Source organism: Mandrillus leucophaeus, unplaced genomic scaffold (genome assembly GCF_000951045.1).
Source record: "Mandrillus leucophaeus isolate KB7577 unplaced genomic scaffold, Mleu.le_1.0 Scaffold192, whole genome shotgun sequence".
NCBI classification, from domain to species: domain Eukaryota; kingdom Metazoa; phylum Chordata; class Mammalia; order Primates; family Cercopithecidae; genus Mandrillus; species Mandrillus leucophaeus.
The window spans coordinates 1,990,814-2,015,704 of NW_012101943.1; the positions used below are offsets into that span (position 1 = coordinate 1,990,814).

The following is a 24,891-nucleotide window of genomic DNA, read 5'->3' on the forward strand; positions in this document are numbered from 1 at the left end:
CTCACCTTGACCTGTCTGTCTTCTTCTATTTTTGACCCTGTGCAGTCTATTTTCCACACAGCAGCTGCATTGGTATTTGTAAGACATAAGACAAATCAAGCCAGTCTGGTCTGAAACCCTCAAAGGTCTTCCCATCTGGCTCAGAGTAAGGGCTACTATCCTGTCCTACAAGGCCCTGAATGGTTTGCACCCTTGGCCGCACTTAGCCCACCTTCCTAAGGGGAGAGTCAGGAGTGTCAAGGAATGCACATCTGCAACACTCTTCTTTTTCACAGAAGTAAAAGGAAGGCCATCTGCTGCAATGAAGATGAGTGGTCATAGGTTTGGGAAAGGTAGAGAATGTGTGAGAGTTGTACAGGAATCGTTGCTCAGCAAAATGTTAGAGGAAGAAGATTTGTAAGGCTGCTAACCATTCATTTGAGGGGCAGCTGTTCACAGGGCTGTCTAGTTGACTCCAGCTAGTGCTCAGCAACCCTGGAACAGAAAAAGAGACAAATAGATCCAGATGGGCAGCAAAAGGGCACAGGATGAAGGAATTTGGAGTGTCAGTGTGTGCCTGGGGAGGAGGGTCTGCTGTTCTCTAGCTAGGTCTTCATAAGGGAAAGAAGTGGGGGAAACAGACCTATGAAGGGACCTTTTGGACGTTTTCTAAGGAAACCAACAGGAAAACCCAACAACCCAGTCTAAGAAAAGTTCCCAAGGTCTATGATTCCCATACCGAAGTCTCATCAGAAGAGTCAACACCAGACCTGCCTCCCTTGCTGATGCCTAACTAGGGGCATGAATTTAAATGTCTTTCCCTTACAGGACACTGAAAATGAGTAATGGTCTCAAATTAGACCTTCACAGATTAAGATTTGTGGGGGGTTGTTAAAAATAAGTTCAACTTTAAAGGAGTTAGAGTCTAAAAAGGGTAGCTACAGAGCTAGCTTCAAAGGGAATTTTTAAAGCCTCCAGTATTTCCTGAGAGCCAACTTGAATATAATTCTCACCCCATAAAGATCTCCTTACCTACACACTCAGCCTAAAGCCACCACCATGTGCCTGGTGCCTCACCTCCCGGGGAAGGCTAACTCAGTTGTCACAACATACGAAAATATTAAATAAGTAGGTAAGAAGAAGTCACTTAGGAGCTGGCTTAGAAATTACTCCAAATAAAATCCCCTCTCTGGCCATATCAAAGAAATTCTTAAATCCATGCCTAAAGGCCTTTGGTATGACATTTATTTTAATAAGTTCTAAATATATTCATCTATGAATTTGTGAGTCTTTCGGCCTGTGAAAAAAAAAATTAAGTATTACATATTAAGCAAAATTAAAATCAGATGTCAATAGACGGATATCACATATGTGAGAATCATCCGCATGCCCACTGCCTGTTCTACAGCAGAGTATCACTTCACCTACCAGGCGACAGTGTGTCCTGAAAAATATTTTCTCATAGGAATTAACATTACATTCATTGGAAAGTCACCAAATAAGTAAATAAAATTCTCCACTGACTAAAATGTCTGTTCTAAGAAAGTTCAATTTCATAAAAACTTCTAAGTCAATGTTATCTTTCGTTTTATAACACAAAAGAGAAATTCCATGTATAGGTCATGCATCTAATAATCTAACAAGTATATTTTGTTGAACTTGAAACTTGATTTAGAAAAAAATATTGGCTGTGAAAAATACTGTATTAGCATAATCTACCGCCATGAATTTAATGGCTAATAATACATTATTTTCCTTCATATAGGGGAAAAAATGGTTTGGACCCCACCAGTTCCCCATGTGGCTATCTCCCCTCAACTAGCCAATGAAACAAGTCAGGGAAAGTCACTGATGACCTCCTAAGGCCACCCAGATCTCTCCTGACTTGCTCTCCCAGTGGTCCTGTTGTTCTCCCTTCCTTCTTAAAGCTCTCTCATCTTTTGTTAGCAACAGACTCTCCTTCCAGAGCCATGCTTCCATTCGACCTGCCTGGGTTCTCTTCTCAGCCCCTCTGTGGCTCTCCTTCTTCAGAGTCTACCCTTGGCCAGCTTTACGCTGACTGCACCCCACACTTCCTTGACATGATTACTTACTATACATTGTTATTCCCTAAGAGATCTCTCTGTGCCTCATAGCTCTGGAAACCAGAACCACATTTCTAACGGCCTAATGAACATTTCCATCAGAATAACCTGCAGGAAAAAAAACCACTTTCCTCCAGTAATAATCGCACCTTCTTTTCTATTTTAGAAAAAAAGCTTCATCATACATTCAGCTGAATTTGCCAGAAATCTACAAGTGCTTTTGAACTCGTCCTTCTAAAATATCCCACACGTTCATTCATTCACCCATAAAAACTTTTTAAAAAGTTTCAAGAAGCTTGGCCAGGCGCGATGGCTCAGGCCTGTAATCTCAGCACTTTGGGAGGCCAAGGTGCGTGGATCACCTGAGGTCAGGAGTTCGAGACCAGCCTGACCAACATGGTGAAACCCCCATCTCTAATAAAATTACAAAATTAGCCAGGCGTGGTGGTGCACGCCTGTAACCCCAGCTACTCGGTAGGCTGAGGCAGGAGAATCGCTTGAACCTGGGAGGCAGAGGTTGCAGTGAGCCGAGATCGCGCCATTGCACTCCAGTCTGGGCAACAAGAGCAAAATTCTGTCTCAAAAAAAAATGTTTCAGGAAGCTTACATAGAATCTCTTCTGGGGTATCACAAATAACTCTGCAAAGTAGAGACTATTATCTCCATTTTACAAATGATGGTTTATAAAACTCATATAAATTCTTGTAAGTTATGATGCAAAAAATTAAACCTAGAGTCATTTGTCTGACTTCAAAGTCCACGATCTTTTCACAAACCATGAAACCACAGACCATGTGCCAAATCTGATCTGCCACCTGTTAAAGTTGTATTGGAACATAGCCACACTCATCTGTTTATGTATTGTTTATGGCTGTTTTAGCACTACAAAAGCAGAGGTGAGTAGTTTGCAACAGAGACCATATGGCTTACAAAGCCTAAGATAGTTACTATCTGCCCAGTTACAGGGGAAAAAAAAAAAAGTTTGCCAACTCTAAATCTATACCATCCTCCATGTACCTACCACCTCAGTTTATGTCTTCTTGGATTGCTACAACAGTCTCCTAACTTTGGTCTCTCTGCCAGTAGCCTTTATCTCCTCCAATTCATTGTCCACAATAAAGAATCAATTTTTTCTTATTTATCTCACAACCTTTAGGATAAAAGACAAACTCCTTGTGAAGTTATGGAAAGCTTTTTGACTCTTGGTTCTTTTATTTCTTTCTATTCACATTTACTTTCCACTCAAGTCAAAGTGAAATGCATGGAGTTCCCCAAAAGGGCCAAGCTATTTGATTCCTATATTTTTACATATACTATGTTCTCTATACCTGGAAAGTACCTAAGTCCTGCCTCACTTACCTACTTATTTTGTATTCTGAGCTCAAGAGTCACTTCCTCCTAGAAGTCTTCCTGGGCTCCCTCAGGCTGAACTAGGCAAACATTTTTATTCATTCATTAATTCATTCAACATGTGTTCAATGGGCTCAACTATCAAGTAGGAGATAATGCTTTGTGCTAAATATACAATGATGAACAGGACAAAGACAGATCATGTTCTCACAAGTCCAACTTCTTTATTCCCTCATACTTTACAGTATAAAAAGAGATGAGATGAGGATGAAGGCAGAGATGGACACTGAGATGGGGATGGAGAGAGTAAGGGAGAGACAGATGGATCAGTGACTTTCTTGTTTGACTCTCTTACCATATTAAAAGGTTACTGAGGGCTCAAAAGTATCTAGTGTTTCTTGAATAACAATGTATACCAGAACACCTGGCACAAGGCTGAATGAATTAAATAATTTTGAGTGATACAAGGACACAAGAAATGAAGATCCTTGCAAAGAGTTCAGGCTAGTTAATAGCCTATCAAGAAAATGTCCTGTTATTTTCTGGGGAAAGTCAACCTTTACAGAATTTGAGATGCTTTGTGAAAATGTGACTAGGCATGAAAAGAAAGATGGGTATAAAAGAATATTCCTGCAAAAGACACAAGCCCTAGTTGGAATAAGAATCAGGGAGTCAAGTGTACATCACACAGTCTTTACCCAACTACACATCTGAGACTGCTAAACCATGAAAAAAGGTGCCATAACCCTGAACTTGGGGCTCCATAAAATGTTTTTTCTCATGGGAACCTCAGCTCATAAAAGAAAAGAAAAAAGACAAAGTCTTCTTTACAAGCTATGGTAAAGCAGACACAAAGAATTGACCCAGTTTCCAAAATAAACATTAGGCGTAAAGCTCTCCCCATCTGGCTAAAACTAAAGCCAGAAATGAAAATCAGCATGTACACACTGCATTTTCTACCTACACCGCAATAACAAGGCCAATAAAAACTTTAACATGGAACTTAATATTATACCTGAAATGCCTGAAGTCACATATTAAGATTTGTAGAATAATTTTTTTCTAATATTAGGAAAGGGCAACAACCCACTTTTAAGCCTGTCTGGATATCCATCTAGGTCGAGTACCTCTCCAAGTCCAAGTCCCACTGAGCATGGTGTGCAGTCTCTTCCTGGGCCCCGATCCTTTGCCCTGAGACACATGCCTTTCAGTCTTCCTAGCTGCCTAATTTCTATATGGAAAAACACTTCTCTTTTCAAAAGCGTATTTTCTTTTCTCCATAATATTTATTCCTTGACAACTTTTCCTCTTAATCTTTACAGAACATTTTCTATAGAAAATACATCTTACTCTCCATAAAGCAATGTACACACTATATGTAAAAAGCCCTAACATCTTTGTGACACCACTTTGTTTCCATCTTAACCTCATCTCCAATAACTAGCTCCATGCCATGGACAAGGGCATAACTGCACCAATAGAATCTTAGAAGTATAGAATGTTAGCCCTGAAAGGGACCTTAAAAGTCATTGACTTCAACTTTGGCATTTCACAATTGAAAAAAATAAATAAATAAAACTCAGAGAGACGTAAAAACTCCCCAGGGTCACACAGGCCTTTGCTCTCAACTTACTCTATATTCTCCCAATCTCTGGATCTTACCATCTTCTATTTATTTCCTTTTCCTGTGGGGAGAGGTCAGGGCAATGCGCATAATTTCAGCTTGACTTTTATCTGAATTCCACAGAGGATGCTGAAGAAGCTCATCAACATAAGCATATGATGTGTGGCATTGGTCTCCTCTGCATGGTGCTGATTGACCAGTGTGCAACTAAATGCTTCCCAGTTGCACTTAACTGCCTACACGAAGATTTGGATTTCTTGTCATATGCATCCCACTGGCAGATGGTCTTGCTATACTTTTAAATGTGCTAAACCATTTGTCTGCTGCATTGCAGATCATACTAGTCAATTACAGAAAGTTTTTAGACTGTTTACGTGATAACCAATTACATCTTATTTGAAAATTGCAGATTAACATCGTTATGACAGAGCTTCCTGTCTACCAATTAAACCCCAGCAATTTTTATCTTTATAATTTTTAGTTTGGTTTGTTTTGCTTTCTAAGACTCAGTTTGCATTGCATCACAGCAGGACAAATTCTCATTGACACATACTGCATGGGCCAGCCTGTCTCAATTTACCAAAGCAGACAATAGAAAAAGTAGAAAAATGCTTTTAGAGCAAATGAATACCCAAATTCCAATCTCATAGCCCTTTGACATATGCTGAATATACATTTAATAACATATTTAATAGTGTACAAAGACGTATATATGGAGAGAGAAAAAATTAATGGTTGAACTTATTTAAGGCAAAGAGTTATTCAAAACATTTTTATTTTATATGCTTTCTTTTATAAAATTATAATGAAATATGCAAATGTAGAGTTCCTTAAAATGGCTAGATTAAACTAAAATACAGTTTATGTGATAATTTAGTAATAAAGAAGGAACTAAGTAACTGCTTTCTTGATAAATGTTTAGAAGAGAATTTATAAAAACATATTAAGACAAGAGTATAATCCTATTAGAAAAATTCCATCATTGCATTCCTTTGTTTTATAGTCATCAAAACAAATCATCCGTGTACTATGGTGCCTTCTGAATAGCAGCAAAATTAGTCAGTGTGCCTAATCCTTAGAAAATCTAATATTATTAGGGGCTCAATAATAAGATTATGTAAATAAAATGGATTAGAAAACATTTCATGAAGGCATCATTAAGTATTTACCAAGCAAATTAGCAAGGAGATTACTTACATCTTGATCTAAATACACATACACACACACACGTACGTACATACATACTGTTTTCCACAAGTGCTGCAGAACTAAACTGCAAAAATATTCTCTCACAAAAGCCCTTTGGTAGTGAATTTTGTGAATGTCAGCAGAGTAGCTGGATTCATTCATGAATGGACAGATACAGAGGAATGGGGAGGACGTGACTACCCTGGGGAGTAATGGCTGCTACCAGAGCAGTGGAGGTCACTCAAGGCAGACAGAGCATGAAAAAACCGAGAGAAAACAAATTTAAGATAAAGAATGCATGATGGTAGATGTATATAGAGAAGCATCAGGCAACCCTTCCAATTCAGAAATCTGAACAGAAGATCTCCCATGTTGGGCAAATGTAGGAACAAAGGACTTAAGTCTAAGAAATTCCTAGGTAGCAGGTAAGAAAAGTATTCTGGGATGCTGCTGACATAGGAGAGATCTGGATGGCATCTCAGTTGAGTGGGATTAGGGGAAGGTCAATACTATTTTTTGAAGATCTGTCTGATATATCAACAAGGAAAACTTTTGAGACTGTATTCCTAGACAGAGTCCACATCCAACTTAGCATTAGGGTAGCAAATCCTAGGAAAGGAAAGGCCATTGAAAAGAGGGCTCATAAGGACCTAGGAATTGGGATTGTTGCCACACTCATACTTCTAAATTTTGCTGAAAGGCACATAAATTTTGGATGACTTTCTCTAGAAAAAGAGTCTATCATTTGCAAGTAGTGATTATTTTTCTCAACAGAATATAGGCAGTTGGTGTCTCCATCAATCTTTTGATAAAACATTTTTCTGTTTTTGAGTTACAAGGTTACAAGTGGTGCTTCCCAGACTGCCACACAGATTGACTAGGATCCTGGCACAAGTAGCAGCTTTATTTGTAATAGCCAGAAACTGGAAACAAATACAATGTCCTTCAATAGATGGTGAGTTAAACAATACTACATCCTAACCATAAACTACTACTAAGCAATAAAAAAGAACAAATTAATTATTGATATACTCAACTTAGATGGATCTCAGGGGCATTATGCTGAGTGGAGAAAGCCCATTTCAAAAGGTTACATTTTACATAATTCAATTTATATAACACACTCAAAATCACAAAATTATAAAGATGGAGAGCAGATTAGTAGTTTTCAGGGAATAGGGATAGTTGGGGGAAATGGTTAGATTACATATGAGAGAGAGCTTTGTGGTAAAGGAACAGTTCCATATCTTGATTGCAGTTGTAATTAAAGAAACCTGCACATGTGATAAAACAATACAGAACTATACACATACATTATATCAATGTCAATTTTGACACTGAGCTATAGTTATATAAGATGTAATTATTGGAGGAAACTAGGTGAAGGTAACAAAGGCCCTTTACATACTATTTTTGCAACTTCCAATGAATCTATAATTACTTCAAAACAAAAAGGTTTTTTTAAATCTATGCTCAAGTATAAGGCAAAATGTATTGTATAAATATGAAAAGTAGTATGGTGCTAAATACAGCATCTGACAAAATGTTGTCTTCTGAATTTATAAAGTACATTTTTGCCCATACATCTTACCACTGTGGATATGTAGGTATCAGTTTAATTAATCATCAGGATCTCTCCCTGTGTATAAGGACATTTTCTGGCTGAAAGCCTCTGGAGCAGACAGCACTCGGAATTCTCACTCCCTTTCTAACTGCAAGCTCTAACCAGCAAATAGAGTCTGCGTGTTCTTATTCCTATACCTGTACAAGGGTGTATTGGACAAACAGAAGCTGAATAACTGCCAACACTGATGCTCCAATAGCTTTCAGACATTCTAAACGATGAAAACTACCTGCTTAGACCCAAGATATTAACCTTTCACAGTCCAGTCAACGTCCCTGGACTCCAAGAACTTTTACCATCAATGTCAAAATCTAAGCCTCTGTAACATGGAATCTCAGAAAAAACAGCTTAGACACACACACACAAAAACCAATGACCATGATCCGAAGGCTTAAGAGGCGCTAATAATGCTAATCACACCTTCAGTACAATCTTAAGGTTAGTTTAGGTACCAGAACTAGGTGTGCATAAGTCATCTAAGTCAACTTGAAGGCATGAATGATGGTGAAGTCTCCCTCAAGATCTTCAAAAGCAACTTCTTTGGTATGTATTTCCTTTAGGTTGTGGTCTTCTGATGCCATCCAGTCACAGTCTGAGTGCAAAGGACATGGTCTTTGTCCCTTTTGGGGGCATTCCACGTCTAAGAACTTGGTACTCAGGTATACATGTTAAATCCTAGACACTTCTCATTGCTGAATGGGCTTATATTCAGCAATCCTGTCATTCCCTCAAATAGGCATATATTCAACCTACAGTGACTGTAATGAAGACTACGTTAATAAACCCCTTCTCCTAGTCTTAATTGTAAAAACCTATACAAAAGTATATCCTAAGTTCAACTTTAATTTAGGAATTCAGTATTAACTAGAATATTTATAAACAATATATTTCACATTGGATCCTATCTGTTTTTGGAATTTAACACATTACCAACAAAATCTATGGAATGTGCTAAATGCCACCTGTCTGGATGCTGGTCCTGGTTCCTTCAAGAGAGCTCTGTTGGGTACACACATTAATATGTTTTTCACACATTAATATGTTCTGAAGAGTAAAATATATTATTTTGCATTTCTATTTTCTAAAGTAGATAAAAAATGCAAATAAGATGGATTAAATACCTTTCCGAAGACAAAGTAGTTCATTTTAATCCTATCTGAGATTGTAGCCAGGAAAACTGCCAATAATAATAATTTTTAATGAAAACATTAAAATACTTACAGCCAACCATCATCATAGCCACCGAAAACATCTTTTCCACATCTGTGGTAGGAGCTATGTTTCCAAATCCTATGGTTGTAAGGCTTGTCATGGTAAAGTAGAGAGAGGACACGTACAGTGAATCCTTGCTGGGTCCTCCTTCCCATATCCCAGCACTGGTATTGTAGCGGTATGGAGTCCCAATGCTCAAGGCCAGCTGGTAGAGCCAACTGTCCATTTGGATGGTGTTAGTGACTTCGTCGATGACCTCGTAGTCTCCGATGCTATACCATATGCAGGCCAGCCAGTGGGCCACCAGTCCAAACACACACACCAGAAGCACGAGGACTGCTGCTCCATATTCTAGATAATGGTCCAGTTTCCTAGCCACACGGCCCAGTCGTAAGAGACGCACCACTTTTAAAGAACTGAAGAGACTGCTGATTCCCTGGATTAAAAAAAAAAAAAGACACCACATTTTCAGAAAAAAAAAAAAAAAAAAGCTGGGGAAACAATATAATGACTCACCTTCATAAATTTAACCATCCATTTACATATTAAGAACAGATGTATACTATAGGTCTGATTTTTAGAAATCAAAAAAGTCAAAATGATAAACTGGAAAAAAAATGGATTTCTTCCTACCCAGAAATTCATATTTGTGAATTATTAGATAAAATAACTTTTCATTAGCTAAGAAACTCCCAATTTATTTTCATAAGTAGAATATAAATGGTACAGAGAGAAACCAAAGATGAAAAATGCTCAAATGCATTTTATACAGAGTATACAAATAGGGGTGTTGAATTCAGAACTTTTATTTCCTTTTCCTATAAAATTTTCCCTCTACTCTAAAAGGTTTCTTTTCATTTCTTATTTTATGATAGCTCCAAATAGCAGAACTCTGAAAAAGGAAGCACAGTCTTACAGGCAATCAAACAGGAAATCCTTGGGTACATATGGGGAAAATGAACAAATAGCATTGTTGGCCCCACTACCTCCTGCCACAATCATGAGAATCACTACATTCTAGAGTTCTGAAAACGTGAACAGAGCTGAAGCTGAAACAGGTGTGTGGCCTCCTAAATTCTATTCATTCTCTAGCAAAAGCCACCAAAAAGAACACCAAAAAAAAAACAGCAGCCGGAAAATTCATATTTTGTTGAGAAGCTTAACATAACAAATAAGGGATTATCCCAATCAAAGCACAGCATAGGCTTTCTTAAATCAGTGAAAGTCCCATAGTTACTTTTTGGAAGCATGTAATATGCCACCTGCAGAGGTAGGATAAGTTCATTCCTGATGCAGTTCACAAAACAGGCAGGGAGGGAAAATGGAGCAGTGATCCAGGAAGCCTCTCGTGCAGTCATCACCTGCAAATCCATTCATGTCCAGGACTTCCTTACTGCTAACCCTGTCTCCCAGAATGTAGACAAAGAATCTAATATAACTTACTCTGACATGAATTCTGACCAGCAAGGAGGAATTTGTTGTTGCAGTAGAATAGATGTATATTAATAAGACTCTAATTATGCATGGTAAAGTTCCTGATAATTAAGAAGGAAACAGTTGACAGGGTGCAGTAATTCATGCCTGTAATCCCATAACTTTGGGAGGCCGAGGCAGGTGGATTACCTGAGGTCAGGAGTTCAAGATCAGCCTGGCCAACATGGCAAAACCCCGTCTCTACTAAAAAAATTCAAAAATTAGCCGGGCATGGTGATGGGTGCCTGTAATCCCAGCTACTCAGAGGCTGAGGCAAGGAGAATTGCTTGAACCCGGGAGACGGAGGGGACAGTGAGCCGAGATCACACCACTGCACCCCAGCCTGGACGACAGAGCGAGACTCCATCTCAAAAAAACAAAAAAAAAAGAAAGAAAGAAACAGTTAAGAATGCATCTGGTTTGCTGGTTTGTTATACTATATTCTATAAGGCAGTATGTGTTTGAAATTTTTCATAATGAAAAAAGAGAAAGATAACAAAGAGAAGTAGAAACAAGAGTCGCTATAGAAACAAAGGAGTAGCAGGGTCATCCTGCCGGGTTTCTGTCTCAACTTCAATTTCTTTAGGCCTACCTCTGTTTAAGCCAAAACTCTCAAATATTGTGGCATATATACAGCCTAAAAACAAATTCCCATTTCACTTTAACACTTGGGGGAAAAAGATGCTGAACTTTAGTCAGTTAAAAAGAGTAGAATTAATAAAATAAAGAAGACAAATTTGTGTAATTCAGTGACATGAGATGTTGGAAGGTAAGAAGAGTCAAGAAAGCTTGAAAGCTTTCAAAAATGGAACTGTGTAGTCATCAACAAGTAGTACAAAAATAAACATTTATGGAGCACTCCCACATGCCAAGTTCTGTTATAAGCCCTGGGGATATTAAGGTAAATATGCCTCACTTCTGCTCTAAAGAAATGCATAATCGAAATACATGAAAAGCTCAAACAGAGTTCAGTTTAAAAATAAAAACAATGATGTTATAGATAATATTTTCTGGTTAGCTCAAACTTTTAAAGGAACTTTGGGACTGCTGTTTAAATGCTGCATAGAAAAGTCATTTATACCTGAATTCTTTTCTCTGAAAATAACTAAAAGCAAAGAGAAGGAAAAACAGAGAGAAAATCTTCACCCCATTCAAACTAAGAAAGCCAACACAAGCCCCAACTAGAATGTGATGAGTTAGGACCTACTAGAATTAGGTCCAAATGGCGGAAAGACATACATCCTTCATCTCTAGCAGGTAGATTGCTCCAAAAGGAGGTGACCCATCCCGACAGGCCTGCTCTGGACTCTACTTACTTGAAAGCACATTTTCTAATATTTAGAAGTAGTTTGACACTTCTTAAAAACTATAAAATGTTTTATAAGCTTAAAAAGTAATAAAATATTAGTAAATAGACATTGATATATAAAGTATATATAAAATATTAGTTATATATCTATAAAGCATTATAGACTCTCTCTACTATAGGTTTAGAAGTAGTGTGACACTACTTAAATATTATAAAGTGTTTTATAAGTTTAAAAAGTAATAAAATATTAGTAAATATACATACTTGATATATATACATAAAGTATATATAAAATATTAGTAATGTATATAGATATATACCAAGCATTATAGACTCTCTCTGCCATAGGTCCTCTGGCACCACTTCCTCTTGGTTTTTAGCCAACCCTCCAACTGACGCCCTTTCAACCACCTTCTATATATGAATGATTCTCAAGTCCATTTAGCACCAAAAAAACCTCTCTCCTGAGTTATTGATACTAAGCCAAATGTCTGCAGCGCATTTCCACGTGGATATCCCACAGGTATCCAAAAACAGGTCCCAAAGGGAACCCTTTGCTTCTCCCAAATCAGCTATCTTCTATCATGTGAATGACATCATTATCCACCCAGTCACTCAGACCTGGGGCAAAGCCTCCACTTTTCCCATTTCCTGCCACATGTAGCTGGTTATCAAGTCCTGAGAGTCTCATCACTCAAAGTGTCTAAGTGCTCAAAATATATCTATTTAATAAATCTCTCAGAAAATGTCCTTCTTTTCCATTCCCATAGGCATGTTTTAGTCATGACTTCACAGTTTTTTCTCACTTGTGTGACAGGAACTGCCTCTCCATCAGCCATCCCACCTCTATTCTTGCTTCCTCTAATTCACAGATCACACTATAAAGGCTATCAGTCTCGTATTTTTTTAAATGCACATCTATCTAACCATGTCCCTCTTTAATATAAACTCCTTTCATGTTGGCTCATTACCTATAGGAATAAATATTAATTTTCAAGTGTGACATGCAAAGCCCACCAGGACCTTGTACCTGCCTACCTGCTCAGCATCTCTCCTGCCAATTCCTCCACCTGCTCTCTAGGCTGCTGCCGTTCTCAGGTAGGAGTAGTTCTCAGAATGTCCATGCTGTTTCATGCTATATTACAAGTTATTCTCTTTGTTTAAAGGCTTTCTTCCTCCACTCTCTTAGTGGTTAGGATCTTACATACAGTTTATGACAAACACTTTCTCTTCCACGTGTACTACCCTGACATCTTCTCCCTACCTCTGCCATCTTCATTGTCATACTCTCCCCCGTCCCCCACTGGGAGAATTAGGTATCCTTCCTTTTTATTATCATACAGTTTCTGCACATCTCTATTATAACAATTTTCACTATCACACTTACTACAAGTGTGTTTGCATATTCCAGGAAACTCTAAACTCTAAGGAGTAGATCTACTGTCAATTACAAAGCTGGCATGTAATATGTTAAGCAGCCAATAATTCAATAAACGAAAGAATAAACTTTTGTGAAACTAGCAAATGTTGGGGGTGAATTTGGGGAGCTTTAATTACAAACTCAGAATGATTTAACAGTATAATGTAGAGAACAAAACAGTCAATAAAGGTTGCATTCATAGTGTATTTCATTGAGTACAAAAGAGAAATTATCCTTAATCTCTACACTGACTAGGTGTATTACTCCATTTTCATACTGCTGATAAAGACATACTTGAGACTGGGTAATTCATAAAGGAAAAGAGGTTTAATGGACTCACAGTTCCATGTGGCTGGAAGCCTCACAATCACGGAGGAAGGCAAAAGGCACATCTTACATGGCATCAGGCAAGAGAGAATACGAGCCAAACAAAAGGGGAAACGCCTTATAAAACCATCAGATCTCATGAGACTTATTTACTACCGCAAAAACAGTATGGGGGAAAACACCCCCATGATTCAATTATCTCCACCTGGTCCCTCCCAAAACACCTGGGAATTATGGAAGCTACAATTTAAGATGAGAGTTGGGTGGGGAAACAACCAAACCATATTACTAGGTCACACACACAGGAGATCAGTTGAATATATTCATCAGAGAACTGCCAAAAAAAAACCCCTCAAAACTCAACTCTATTAGGAAAAGTGAAAGGAATTGGAAAAAGGGAGATTGGGGCAGGGCACTATTTATATTCAAATACACAGTGCACGGATGAGGGCTGAGCTCACTCTGTTCAATCCTAATGTGGGTAACCCAGAAAAAAGTTGGAGCTACAGGGATAGAAGGATGCAAATAAGATTTCAACAAGCCTGTGCCACACACTTCTATGCAGTTAACCAACAGAAAGTTAGGTCATTTATTGCTACTTGGAAAAGACAAACAAGGCAATAACATTGACTATTTACTATATGCCAGGTACTATTCTAAGTGTTTTCTTTGTATTAATTAATTTAAAATTCAGAACAATCCTATGTGGTACCTATCGTTAAAGCATGGCCCAGAAAAGTTAAAAATAATTGGACTAAGTTCACATAGATAGTAAGAGGAGGATCCCACATTCACATTCAGGCAGTCTGTCTCCAGAATCTTCCTTCATCCATTCTGAAAGTCTCTATACCTAAAGTGTAATTTATCCAACCACATGAATACCTGCAATATTTGCTTAAACATGAGCATTCTCTACATGACTGAATAAAGGAGATCAAATACCTAGCCTCCTCTTTCTCGCCACTCAGTCACAGCAATGGCCCACAACAGGGGTTCATGGAGGCCCTGGAACTCTTATATCTATATAGTCTGTAGTTCTCCAACATGGATCAACTCATTTTGTTTTCATAATAGCAGGATTCCTACCTTCATTGTTCATATGAGGACACTGAAGCTTGGTCAGGTTGAACAAACCGTCCAAAGACAGCAAGGAATGAGAGTATCACTCAGACCCAGTCTTTCAGATTCTGAGTACATTTTCCACAACAACCAACCACCCTGCAGCCTTCCTGTCCTTACCCCCAGTCTCTCCTACATCATTGCTGCAATATTAATCTCCCTGAAAGGTAGCACTGAGCATATCCTCCAAGGGCTCATCACAGACATTAAGCATAATCTCTTGAACAGGCCTTCAATGCCCGCAATCCCATCTCTGTCTATGCTGCCAGGTCATTTCCCTCTATGCCTCTGCAAAGCCCTAGTGCTCCAATAAAACCAGATTCCTTTTTGCCCCCAAACATCATGTTGAGCAAAAGGAGCTAGACACAAAAGAGTATATGTTGTATGATTCCATTTCTGAAGAGTTCAGAAACAGGTGGAACTACTCCATGGGGTTAAATGAGCATACTGTCTCCCTTTGTTGGGAGAGGGGCAGTGATTACAAAAGACATGAGGAAACCTTCAGGTTCTGGCAATATTTTGCTTCCTAACATGGCTGCTAATCACTAGGTGTGTTCACTTTGTGAAAATTCTTTCTGCTGTACACTTAAGATTGGGATAATTTTTCTTTAAGTATGTCATAAACATCAAAAAAAGGTTATGGAAAACCCAATAGTCACTGATGTGTTATTAAGCTAACATTTCACCACAGTACATGATTCAGATTAATAATTTCTTACTCATCCTGTGATATTTGGTTGGGGGGGGCAGGGAGTCATAGCCATCATTGTATCTAAAATAAGAGACTTTCCTTATTTTATGATTCATTCTCATAACCTTTAGATTGGGCCACAAATTGCATTTAATTCCTGTTGGCAATTTTAATTTCACTCATATGATACTACTGGACAGTTTTAGAGGTTGATCCTCCAAAAATGCCCTTCTTATGTACTTCCGCCTTTTTCATAACAATGTTTTGATGCTGTACTTTCCACCAGTCTTAGCTACTCATTGATTTTCTGCTTCATGTCACTCCAAACTTTCCAATCTTTCTGTGCCCTCCTCTGCACTCCAGTGGCTTTCTCCCTCTATCCCAACCTCTGAGCTGTTAACACACAAATCCCTGGGGTTCCACTGTGGAAGAGAATATCAAATACATCAAGTGCATAACAGAACACAGCAGGGTGAATGGAGGACTTTTAGCCATCAGCCTTCCACCTTTCTAGCCAATTTCCTTACTTGACAAGCCCCTCAGGCCATAGTAGCACAAGGAGTAATATCCAGGAGACACCTCTGTGCCATTAACTCTTCAAGTTACTTTTGTCTATTCCACATTAAAGAGATGTGAGGTGTTATCACAGTAAAATAATATCTTGCAATGATAAAGCCACCCAAAATACAGATCAATTCTCTCATTTGATCGTCACTAATAATAGCAGGTAGATAATTCAGCCAATATTCCTTCCTATTTTCTTTAACTTTCTTGGCCAAGGACACATGATAATTAAGTGGAGATAAAAGAGCAGGAATATAGACTTGTTATATCCAGTTGCATGATTTTTCACCTACATTTTGCATTCTCACAATACAATGTTCTGGTAGATTGTTTCAAAAACATAGCTGTGTTTATTTTTCTCCCTGTATCCATACTCCTCTGCAATGTTACTTATAATTCCTCCCAACAAGAGATACAGTCTATTTCCTATCTCTTAAATCTGGACTGACTTTAGGACTTGCTTTGGCCAACAGAATGTGATATAAATGATTGCAGCAGATCCAAGCCTAGGGCTCAAAAGGCCTTGCACACCACCTTCACCTGTGGTCTTGGAAACCAGCCCAGCTGCTGTGTGAACAAGACTCACTAGGCTTTGGGGGATGAGAGACCACAGAAGCATCCCTTCGAGTCATGCATTTCAGCCATCCTAGACTATTCAGGCCTAGCCAACTCAGTGGCTGACCACAGATGCACGACTAACTTAGTTGAGATAAGCCAAACCTAGCCTAAATCAGCCGAACCACCCAACTGAACTGCAGACTCATGAGTTGAATAAATTAGGGTGGTCATTATCTGTAAAGCCTTAGAGTGATTTGATATGCAGGAAAAATGACAACTGATAAAAATGTAAGAAAAGTGCATATGTTACATATTTATGAGCACAGAATTTCACATTTCTATGACATAACACTGGAGCAATATAGATATCGCATTAATAGAGAGGTCCCATTTTAATGTGACATTATCCCAAATAGGAAAGATATGGGTAGGTAAAATAAGATTTAATATACAATTGTTGGGTGTTATTTATCTGTTATATTCAGAAATATGTCGCTGTTATCATGGATGCCAACAAATACTCCATGAGAATAAAGAACTCCAAGTTATTACTTCATAAATCTTACAAATATTTCTAAAAGTCAATCTCACCTAAAACTTAACATCACCTTGGGTGGTATCCATGGAGATGACCCTTCCAATAGCCTGGCCTTGGAGTTTCTTCACCAATTCATCTCCAACAACCTTTCTACTTCTCCTCAGATACCCACTCTCATGATCATAATCTAAAATTTGTTATATTCCAAAACTTTCTCCAGCTCTGAAATTTTGAATTGAATCATCCTGCTATCTGACCAGGGCTGCTTCTCTGTCAAGATCAGTGGCCCAATTACACCAACTGCAAAAGTAGTTGATCCTTACTGAACCTGTAGTCCAATGACAAATCTACCTTTCCCCAATTTATTAACCCTCTTCATTCTCTACCTTTTTTCTTATGCAATCCTATAATTTCAATAACATCAACTCCCTAAATTGCTTAGCATCTCTGTCTCTCCTTTACACCCACCGTCAAAATTCTAGTCCTGGCTCAATTACCAGCTTTCTTCACATCTGTATTATGAACTGCTCAAGAAAGTTATACAATGGGTTCCACTATAAATTCATTATCATCACCTTCAATGCATCTGTCAACTACCTAGCAAGTTCACTGTTTTTCTTATAAATTTACCTGCTCACTGTATTTCAAGCCTTCTCTACTCTACTCAAAACTCCAACCATACCCTCTTCAACTACATCTTTCCCACAGATATTTAAACATATCATGTCCCTCTCATTAAGAAAAAAAGAAATGCACCCCCTCACACTCCTAAATCAGCTATCTAAGCAAATCAGAAACCAAGAAGTATCCTTGCCATCCCTTTCTCTGACATCACCTCACCCAACCTACCTTAAAATCCTATTCATTTCAGAACAATATTTTATCATGGAAAAGCTCAAACATAAAAAAAAACAGATAAATAGCACAACAATTCCCCCATTTACCCATAACTTGGCTAGAGTAATTATTAACTTATCACCACCCTTGCTTCTTCTACATCTCTCTTTTAACAACAAACTCCTGGTCCCACTGGATTATTTTGAAGCAAATCCAAAATGTATAATTTTGTCCATAGATACTTTAGAGTATGTCTCTAAAAGACAACATATTTTTTAATTCAACAAACCTATCACCCATTATCACACCTGATAAAACCTAACAAGATTTCTCAAAATCAGCAAATATCCAGTCCACTCAATGCCCAACCTCTCCCCAGCTGGTTTCTTAGAATTAGGACAAAAGAAGGTCCACACTTTGTGCTTTGTTAATGTGTCTCTTAATCTACACATTTCCCTCTCCTTTTTTTAATCTGTTGAAGTCAAATTTATTTGTTTGTCCTATAGAGTTTCCTAAATTCTGAATTCTGAGGTTTTCATCATTATGGTGTCACTAATATAATCCTCTGTCCTCCCACTTTCCTGTAAACTGGTAGTTAGATCTTGGAAACTGTTCTGATTCAGGTTCCATTTTTTTTAAATATTTGTTTTTATCAATACATAATTTTAACTCCTAACTATCTCTCAAATTTATCTACTTCTCTCAACCTCCACTGTCCTGTCCTTAGATCATACTAATAGCATCTCTCTCCTCTATCTACAGGAGTTTCCTAAGTGTCAAGGCATTTGTTTAAACCCATTCAATCTGTTCTGAACACTGCATAAGAGTCACCTTTTCAAAATCACTGCTGGTTTAAAATCATCTCACAGCTTCCCACTATTCTAAAATCTGTTTTGTTTATATGGTCTTGAATGGTCTGGTCCAGGCTTACCACTCTAGCCCCATTCTCTTCTGCTCACTCTCCATCCAGCTTTCAATTCTTTGAGTATGTCATTCTCCCTCAAACACAGGGACTATGCACTTTCTGTTCTTTCTAAATGGAATGTTCTACAACTCTTTCATGCCCCTTCCTCAGCCTAGTTGGTTCTATCCATATTTTAGATTATAGCTCAGTTATCACTTCCTTAGGGAACTTTCCCTTTCTGATCTAGATCAGGTCATTTCATTACATAATCTCAAAGAACCATGTACATTCTCTTCATGACACTTGTCTCTTTGTGATTGTGTATGTGTATCATGTTTCGTTCATTCTTTTATCCCTAACACGCTCTAGGACTCTTAGAAACCTAGTGATTGAAAGAATGAAAACATTAATTAAAGAATAACTTAATATACAACTCTCTCATAATAATTTCTGATTCTCCCAGCACTGATACCATAATTAATAATTAATAGCTTCTTAATTTTCATGAGTAGTACCACATCAGGCAACTGGATAGAAACCACAAAACAATAATAAGCTCTGTTTCATAAGCATTGGGCTCTTATTCTAAATAGATTTTATACATGAATGATTACATAGTCCATTTCCATTTCCTTTTGTAGAGTGCAATTTAAAGACTGAAAAAAAATTGCAAACTACATTTATCTGAACCTCTAACCCAGATAACAAATTATATTGCTTTTTCTCCTGTTCAGAATTCACTTCTCCAACTCAAGCTACCAAGAGCTCTACGGGGAAATAATCCTAATTACTCCATGGATTAGCTAGCATTCTCCTGTAGAAGATCTGAATTTAAATAACTTGTGCATAACACCTGTATTAGCCAATTCATATTCTTAGTGAAACACAGTGGCATATACGGCCAGACAGACAGATAAAGAATAGGCACTTACTGCCAGCAATATCCAAAATGTACTAACATTTAATATGCTTCTTGTTGTGTAAAATACTTTTATTTTCATATCCACTGGGTCCACAGTGAATATAAAGCTTGACCAATGTATGTACCCTATGAAGAGGTATATTGCCTAAAGCCCTGAATTTTTTTAACATTATGATATATGTACAAGCAAACCAAAACGGGATGTTTTAAATCCTTCTTCAATAATTTCTTGCTGCCTTTAGAATAAAACTCAAACTCCTTAACACAACCTACCCCTGCCTACCTCTTCAGACTCACCTTGTGCATCTGTCTTCTGCTCTCTACACTCTGTTCATATAGGACTTCTTTCCTACCTTAAAAATATATTCTCTCTCACCCAGGGGATCTCCAAACATGCTGTTTAAAAGAATTTCCCTACCCACCAACAGTTTCTTTTGCCTGGTGAATTCCTATGCATCTTTCAGATCTGGGCTTAAAAATATAACCCCCTCAGAGACACTTCTCCTAACTATCCCCATCCCTGAAGGTTAAGACTCTTGTTTTACAGCTTAAATAATACAAGAAATGCTGAGGGAATGAGGTAACAGGCAATGAAAGTTGAAGCAGAGTAAGACTGAAGTGGCCATGATGGGCTATGTAAGCAAAGAGACAAAGCAAAAGAGAAGAAAGACTAAGTGTACTTGTCAGGGCTTTCCAGAGAAACAGGACCAACAGGACATGATGGACATGAAAAATGGAAATGGAGATGGAGATATGGAGATATGGAGATGGAGATATGGAAATAGAGGTGCAGATGGAGATGGATACAGGGATGGGGATGGAGATGGAGATGGAGACAGAGACGCAGATGCAGATGGAGATGGAGATGGAGGTACAGATGGAGATGCAGATAAAGATGGAGATGGAGATGGAGATGCAGATGCAGATACAGATGCAGATGGAGATGGAGATGGAGGTGAAGATGATTGGAGATGAAGATGCAGATGAAGATGGAGACGCAGATGGAGATGGAGATGCAGATGCAGATGGAGGTGGAGACGGAGATGGAGATGGAGATATGGAGATGGAGATGGAGATACAGATAGAGATGGAAATGGAGATGGAGATGGAGGTGCAGGTGGAGATGGATACAGGAACAGGGATGGAGATGGAGATGAGAATGCACCCAGCCATCCTGAATTTTCTATGAAAATGAAAATGTTTACGTTGTATGTTTACCTTCAAATATAACCTCCTTGTTTCAGCCCTTTGACCAGGATATCATTTGGTTTGTCAATGCCACATACACCTGCCTGATATTTGATTGCATTTGATCAGCAACTAATGCAGACCCTAATCCAAATATAAAGCAGTGCTGGAAATCATTCACTATCTCTGATGCAATAGCGTTCATCAAAACTGCAATGGATTAATTAAAATCAGAAATTGCAAATACCTACTGGAAGAACTTATGGAATGAAGTCATGAATGATTTTAAAGGCTTCCTGGGGATCAATGAAGAAGCTAGGAAAATAATTCACACAGTAAGACAAGGTAGTGAAGAAGAATTTGCCAATATACTTGATGAAGTGGAGAACATATTGCAAGTCATCAGAAGTGCTAACCAATGAGAAACTGGAAGAACTTGTTGAGTCACCTACAGAGGAAGAAGAAGAAACTGAAACAGAACTAGCAATGTGGATACTTGCTGGAAAGTATCCACTTTCCAATGTGGAAAGTTGCTGAAGTGTTTCAGATTCTACAAACAATAATGGACAGAATTATGGAATATGATCCACAGATGGAACAAAGCACTAAAATCTCCTATATGATCAACGAAGGAATACAATTTCTTTTTCTTTCTTTTTTTTTTTTTTTTTGTGATGGAGTTTTGCTTTTGTTGCTCAGGCTGGAGTGCAATGGCGCAATCTTGGCTCACTGCAACCACTGTCTCCCAGGTTCAAGTGATTCTCCTGCCTCAGCCTCCTGAGTAGCTGGGATTACAGGAATGCGCCACCACCCCGGCTAATTTTGTATTTTTAGTAGGGACAGGGTTTCTCCATGTTGGTCAGGCTGGTCTTGAACTCACGACCTCAGGTGATCCGCCAGCCTCGGCCTCCTGAAGTGCTGGGATTACAGGCATGAGCCACCGCGCCAGGCTAATTTTTGTATTTTTAGTAGAGACAGGGTTTCACCATGTTGCCCAGGATGGTCTCGAACTCCTGAGCTCAGGCAATCCACCCACCTCAGCCTCCCAAAGTGCTGGGATTACAGGCGTGAGCCACCATGCCCGGATGGAATACAATTTCAATAGCAACATTTTAATGAGTTTAAAAGAGACAATAATTTCCAACTACAGTGTTCTTCCCAAAGGTTTTAGTAAAAAATAACCTTCAACTATCAAGGATCCCCAATATTGACATTATCTGCTTCTGCTCCTGACATCCAACCATTAATGTTCATGGCTTAATGATCCAGGATCACCTGAAGAATTTAATCCTCTTCTGATGCATTATCAGAAGGTCAATAGTAGCCTAAAGCTATGTCACAATGCCTACATCATTCACCCTACACATCTAATCATGTAGGCACTTTTTCATCTCACATCATCATAAGAAAAGGGGTGAGTATAGTAACAAACAGATGTTTTGGAAGACAGCAAGCACATTCACATAACTTTTATTATAGTACATTGTAATAATTCTTCTATTTTGTTGTTATTGTTAATTTCTTACTGTGCCTAATTTATAAATTAAACTTATCATAGGTACGCCTGTATATGAGAAAGCATAGTATATATAGGGTTCAGTATCATCTGTGGTTCAGGCCTCCACTGGGGATCTTGGAATGTATACCCATGGGTAAAAGGGAATAACTGTATATAGATAATGATATTTAGGAAGAGAGAGAGCAGTATTGTGAGGAATGGGCTCAAATGATTATGAAGGCAGAGAAGTTCCACAGTCTGCCATCTGCAACCTGGAGACCCAAGAAAGCCGATATTGCAATTCAAGTCCAAAGACCTGAGAACCAGGCCAATGGTGTAAATTCCAGCCCAAGGGCAAGACAAGATGAGATGAGATGTCCCAGATCAAGTAGTAAAGCAGAAAAAAGGAGAGAATTCCTCCTTCTTCCATCTCTTGTTCTATTCAGGTCCTCAACAGACTGGATAATGCCCATCCACATTGGGGAGAACAATCTGCTTTACTGAATGTACTGATCCAAGCGCTAATCTCAGCAAGAAACAGAAATACCCAGTAATAAAGTGTAATCTGAACACTCCAAGGTCCAGTCAAGTTGAGATGAAATTAACAAGCATGGTAAGAAATTCAGTCAAGAATTTCTTGACAGAGTGAGTGAGTCACATTAGTGGTGGAAAACTCAAGTAAAGATCTACAAACCCTAAGAAAATAGCTAGAAGAGTAAACAGTCATGTCCTCCAAAATAATTTTCTAAAATATCCCTTTTTCCAACAATTTTAATGATAATATGTGATAATACGGAATGTTAAGGCTATAAGAAAATGATACTGGAGAAAACAATGTCAAAGAAAGACTGTGAGACATATGAAGAAGGAATTCAAAGAGTAGCTCCATTTTCTTTTTCCTCACTTCCCTATACTTGGTTCAGCTCCTTCCTTTTTTCAGGCTCACTTCCCTAATATTAGAAATTGGCTGTGCCTTGGGCCAGGTTCCCCAGAGCCACCTCGGGCTAGAGGCATACATTAGGTCCTAAGGTACCACTGTTATTTGTGCTATGTGCTGAAAAATATTCATCCTTATACTAAATCTTCCATTACTTGAGGTCACTTGAGTCTCTTTTCTTTGCAACTAAAAGCAGATCCTAACCTAACAGCTACATTTAGCCCATTACACGCTTTCCCACATGGTTCACCTCCTCATCACCCCGGTCATTATCTATATCCTGTTGCTCCTGTATTACTTTTATTTGTAGAGCACATCACTAACTGAAATTATACACACACACACACACACACACACACACAATTTAAATTGTCCATGTATACTTACTGTCTGTTTTTCCCCCACCAGAATATTCACTCTGACCAAGACGACCTTAATTTGGCTTCTTCCTAAGTCTAGGACCCTGACTTCTCTTTTCTTAGAACATTTACTTTAGAAAACTTTCTATTGTAAATTCTCTGCCTCTTTCAGAGGAAAATCTTCTTTCAGCCTCTTGCCAATTTTATAACCCAGGAATGTCTTTCTCAAAGACTTGTGGGCTATTCCTTTGGAATGTAATCATCAAGAAAGATAGTGCCTCTGTTTTCTAATATCTGTAGGAGGGTAGATGTCAAACTTTGATAAGCATCAATTATCAAATGATTAGATGGCCTAATCATATTGACCAACATTTCCACCACTTGTTTCAACAAAGTTGAGTTCAATCCCTCTCCCCTAGTGCAAAAATCTCTCTCTACTATTGCAACGGTCTTGAATACAGTCTTTGTTTTTAACAAACGTCTGGTACAATTTCTCTTTAACAGTTTTATGAAGATAGGGGAGGATTTGTGTGCTTGTTCACTGCTAGATTCCCCAATACTTATAATAAAGGAGTAGCCATACTCCTTTATTATAAAGGAATTCCTGACACATGTGTATATATATATATACTGCTAGATATAGATATGTGCTATACACATATATACACATATGAGATATATACACATATATAAACACATATGAGATATACACACATATGAGAGACAGAGAGAAAGAGGTAAATATATATATATAAAACAATATATATATAACTATATATATACTGAGGTGAATAGATGAATGAAATCAAGTAAGGGATTTGTTTTTTTCATTTAAAGGATGACATTCAGAGAAGAATAAATCCTTCTTACGTCATTGCTGTAGTTTGCATGTGGTTTGTTGGATTTGATCCCCAATGTGGTAGTGTTGGAACATGGGGCCTAGTGGGAGGTGTTTGAGTCATGGGATTGAATCTCTTATGAATGTCTTGGTACCATTCTCATGGTAGTGGGTGAGTTCTCACTCTAGCAAGACTGGATTCATTCTTAAAGGAATGGATAACTTCCTGCAACAGTAGATTTTTCTAGAGCCAGGGCACTGTTTGGGTTTTGTCTCTCCTCATATGTCTGCTTGTCCTTTGACTTTCTCCACACGGTTATGATGCAGCATGAAAACCCTCATCAGAAT

At 38.2% G+C, this 24,891-nt stretch overlaps 1 protein-coding gene across 2 annotated transcripts in view; it reads right to left on the reverse strand.

Moving 5' to 3' along the window:
• The window catches only part of KCNH5 (potassium channel, voltage gated eag related subfamily H, member 5), a 341,485-nt gene that overhangs the window by 227,810 nt on the left and 88,784 nt on the right, over window positions 1-24,891 (reverse strand). For both annotated transcript variants that reach the window (XM_011978277.1, XM_011978276.1), the window contains exon 7: window positions 9,071-9,497. In XM_011978277.1, coding sequence (XP_011833667.1) covers window positions 9,071-9,497 — 427 coding nt within the window. The remainder of the gene's footprint in view (window positions 1-9,070; window positions 9,498-24,891) is intronic.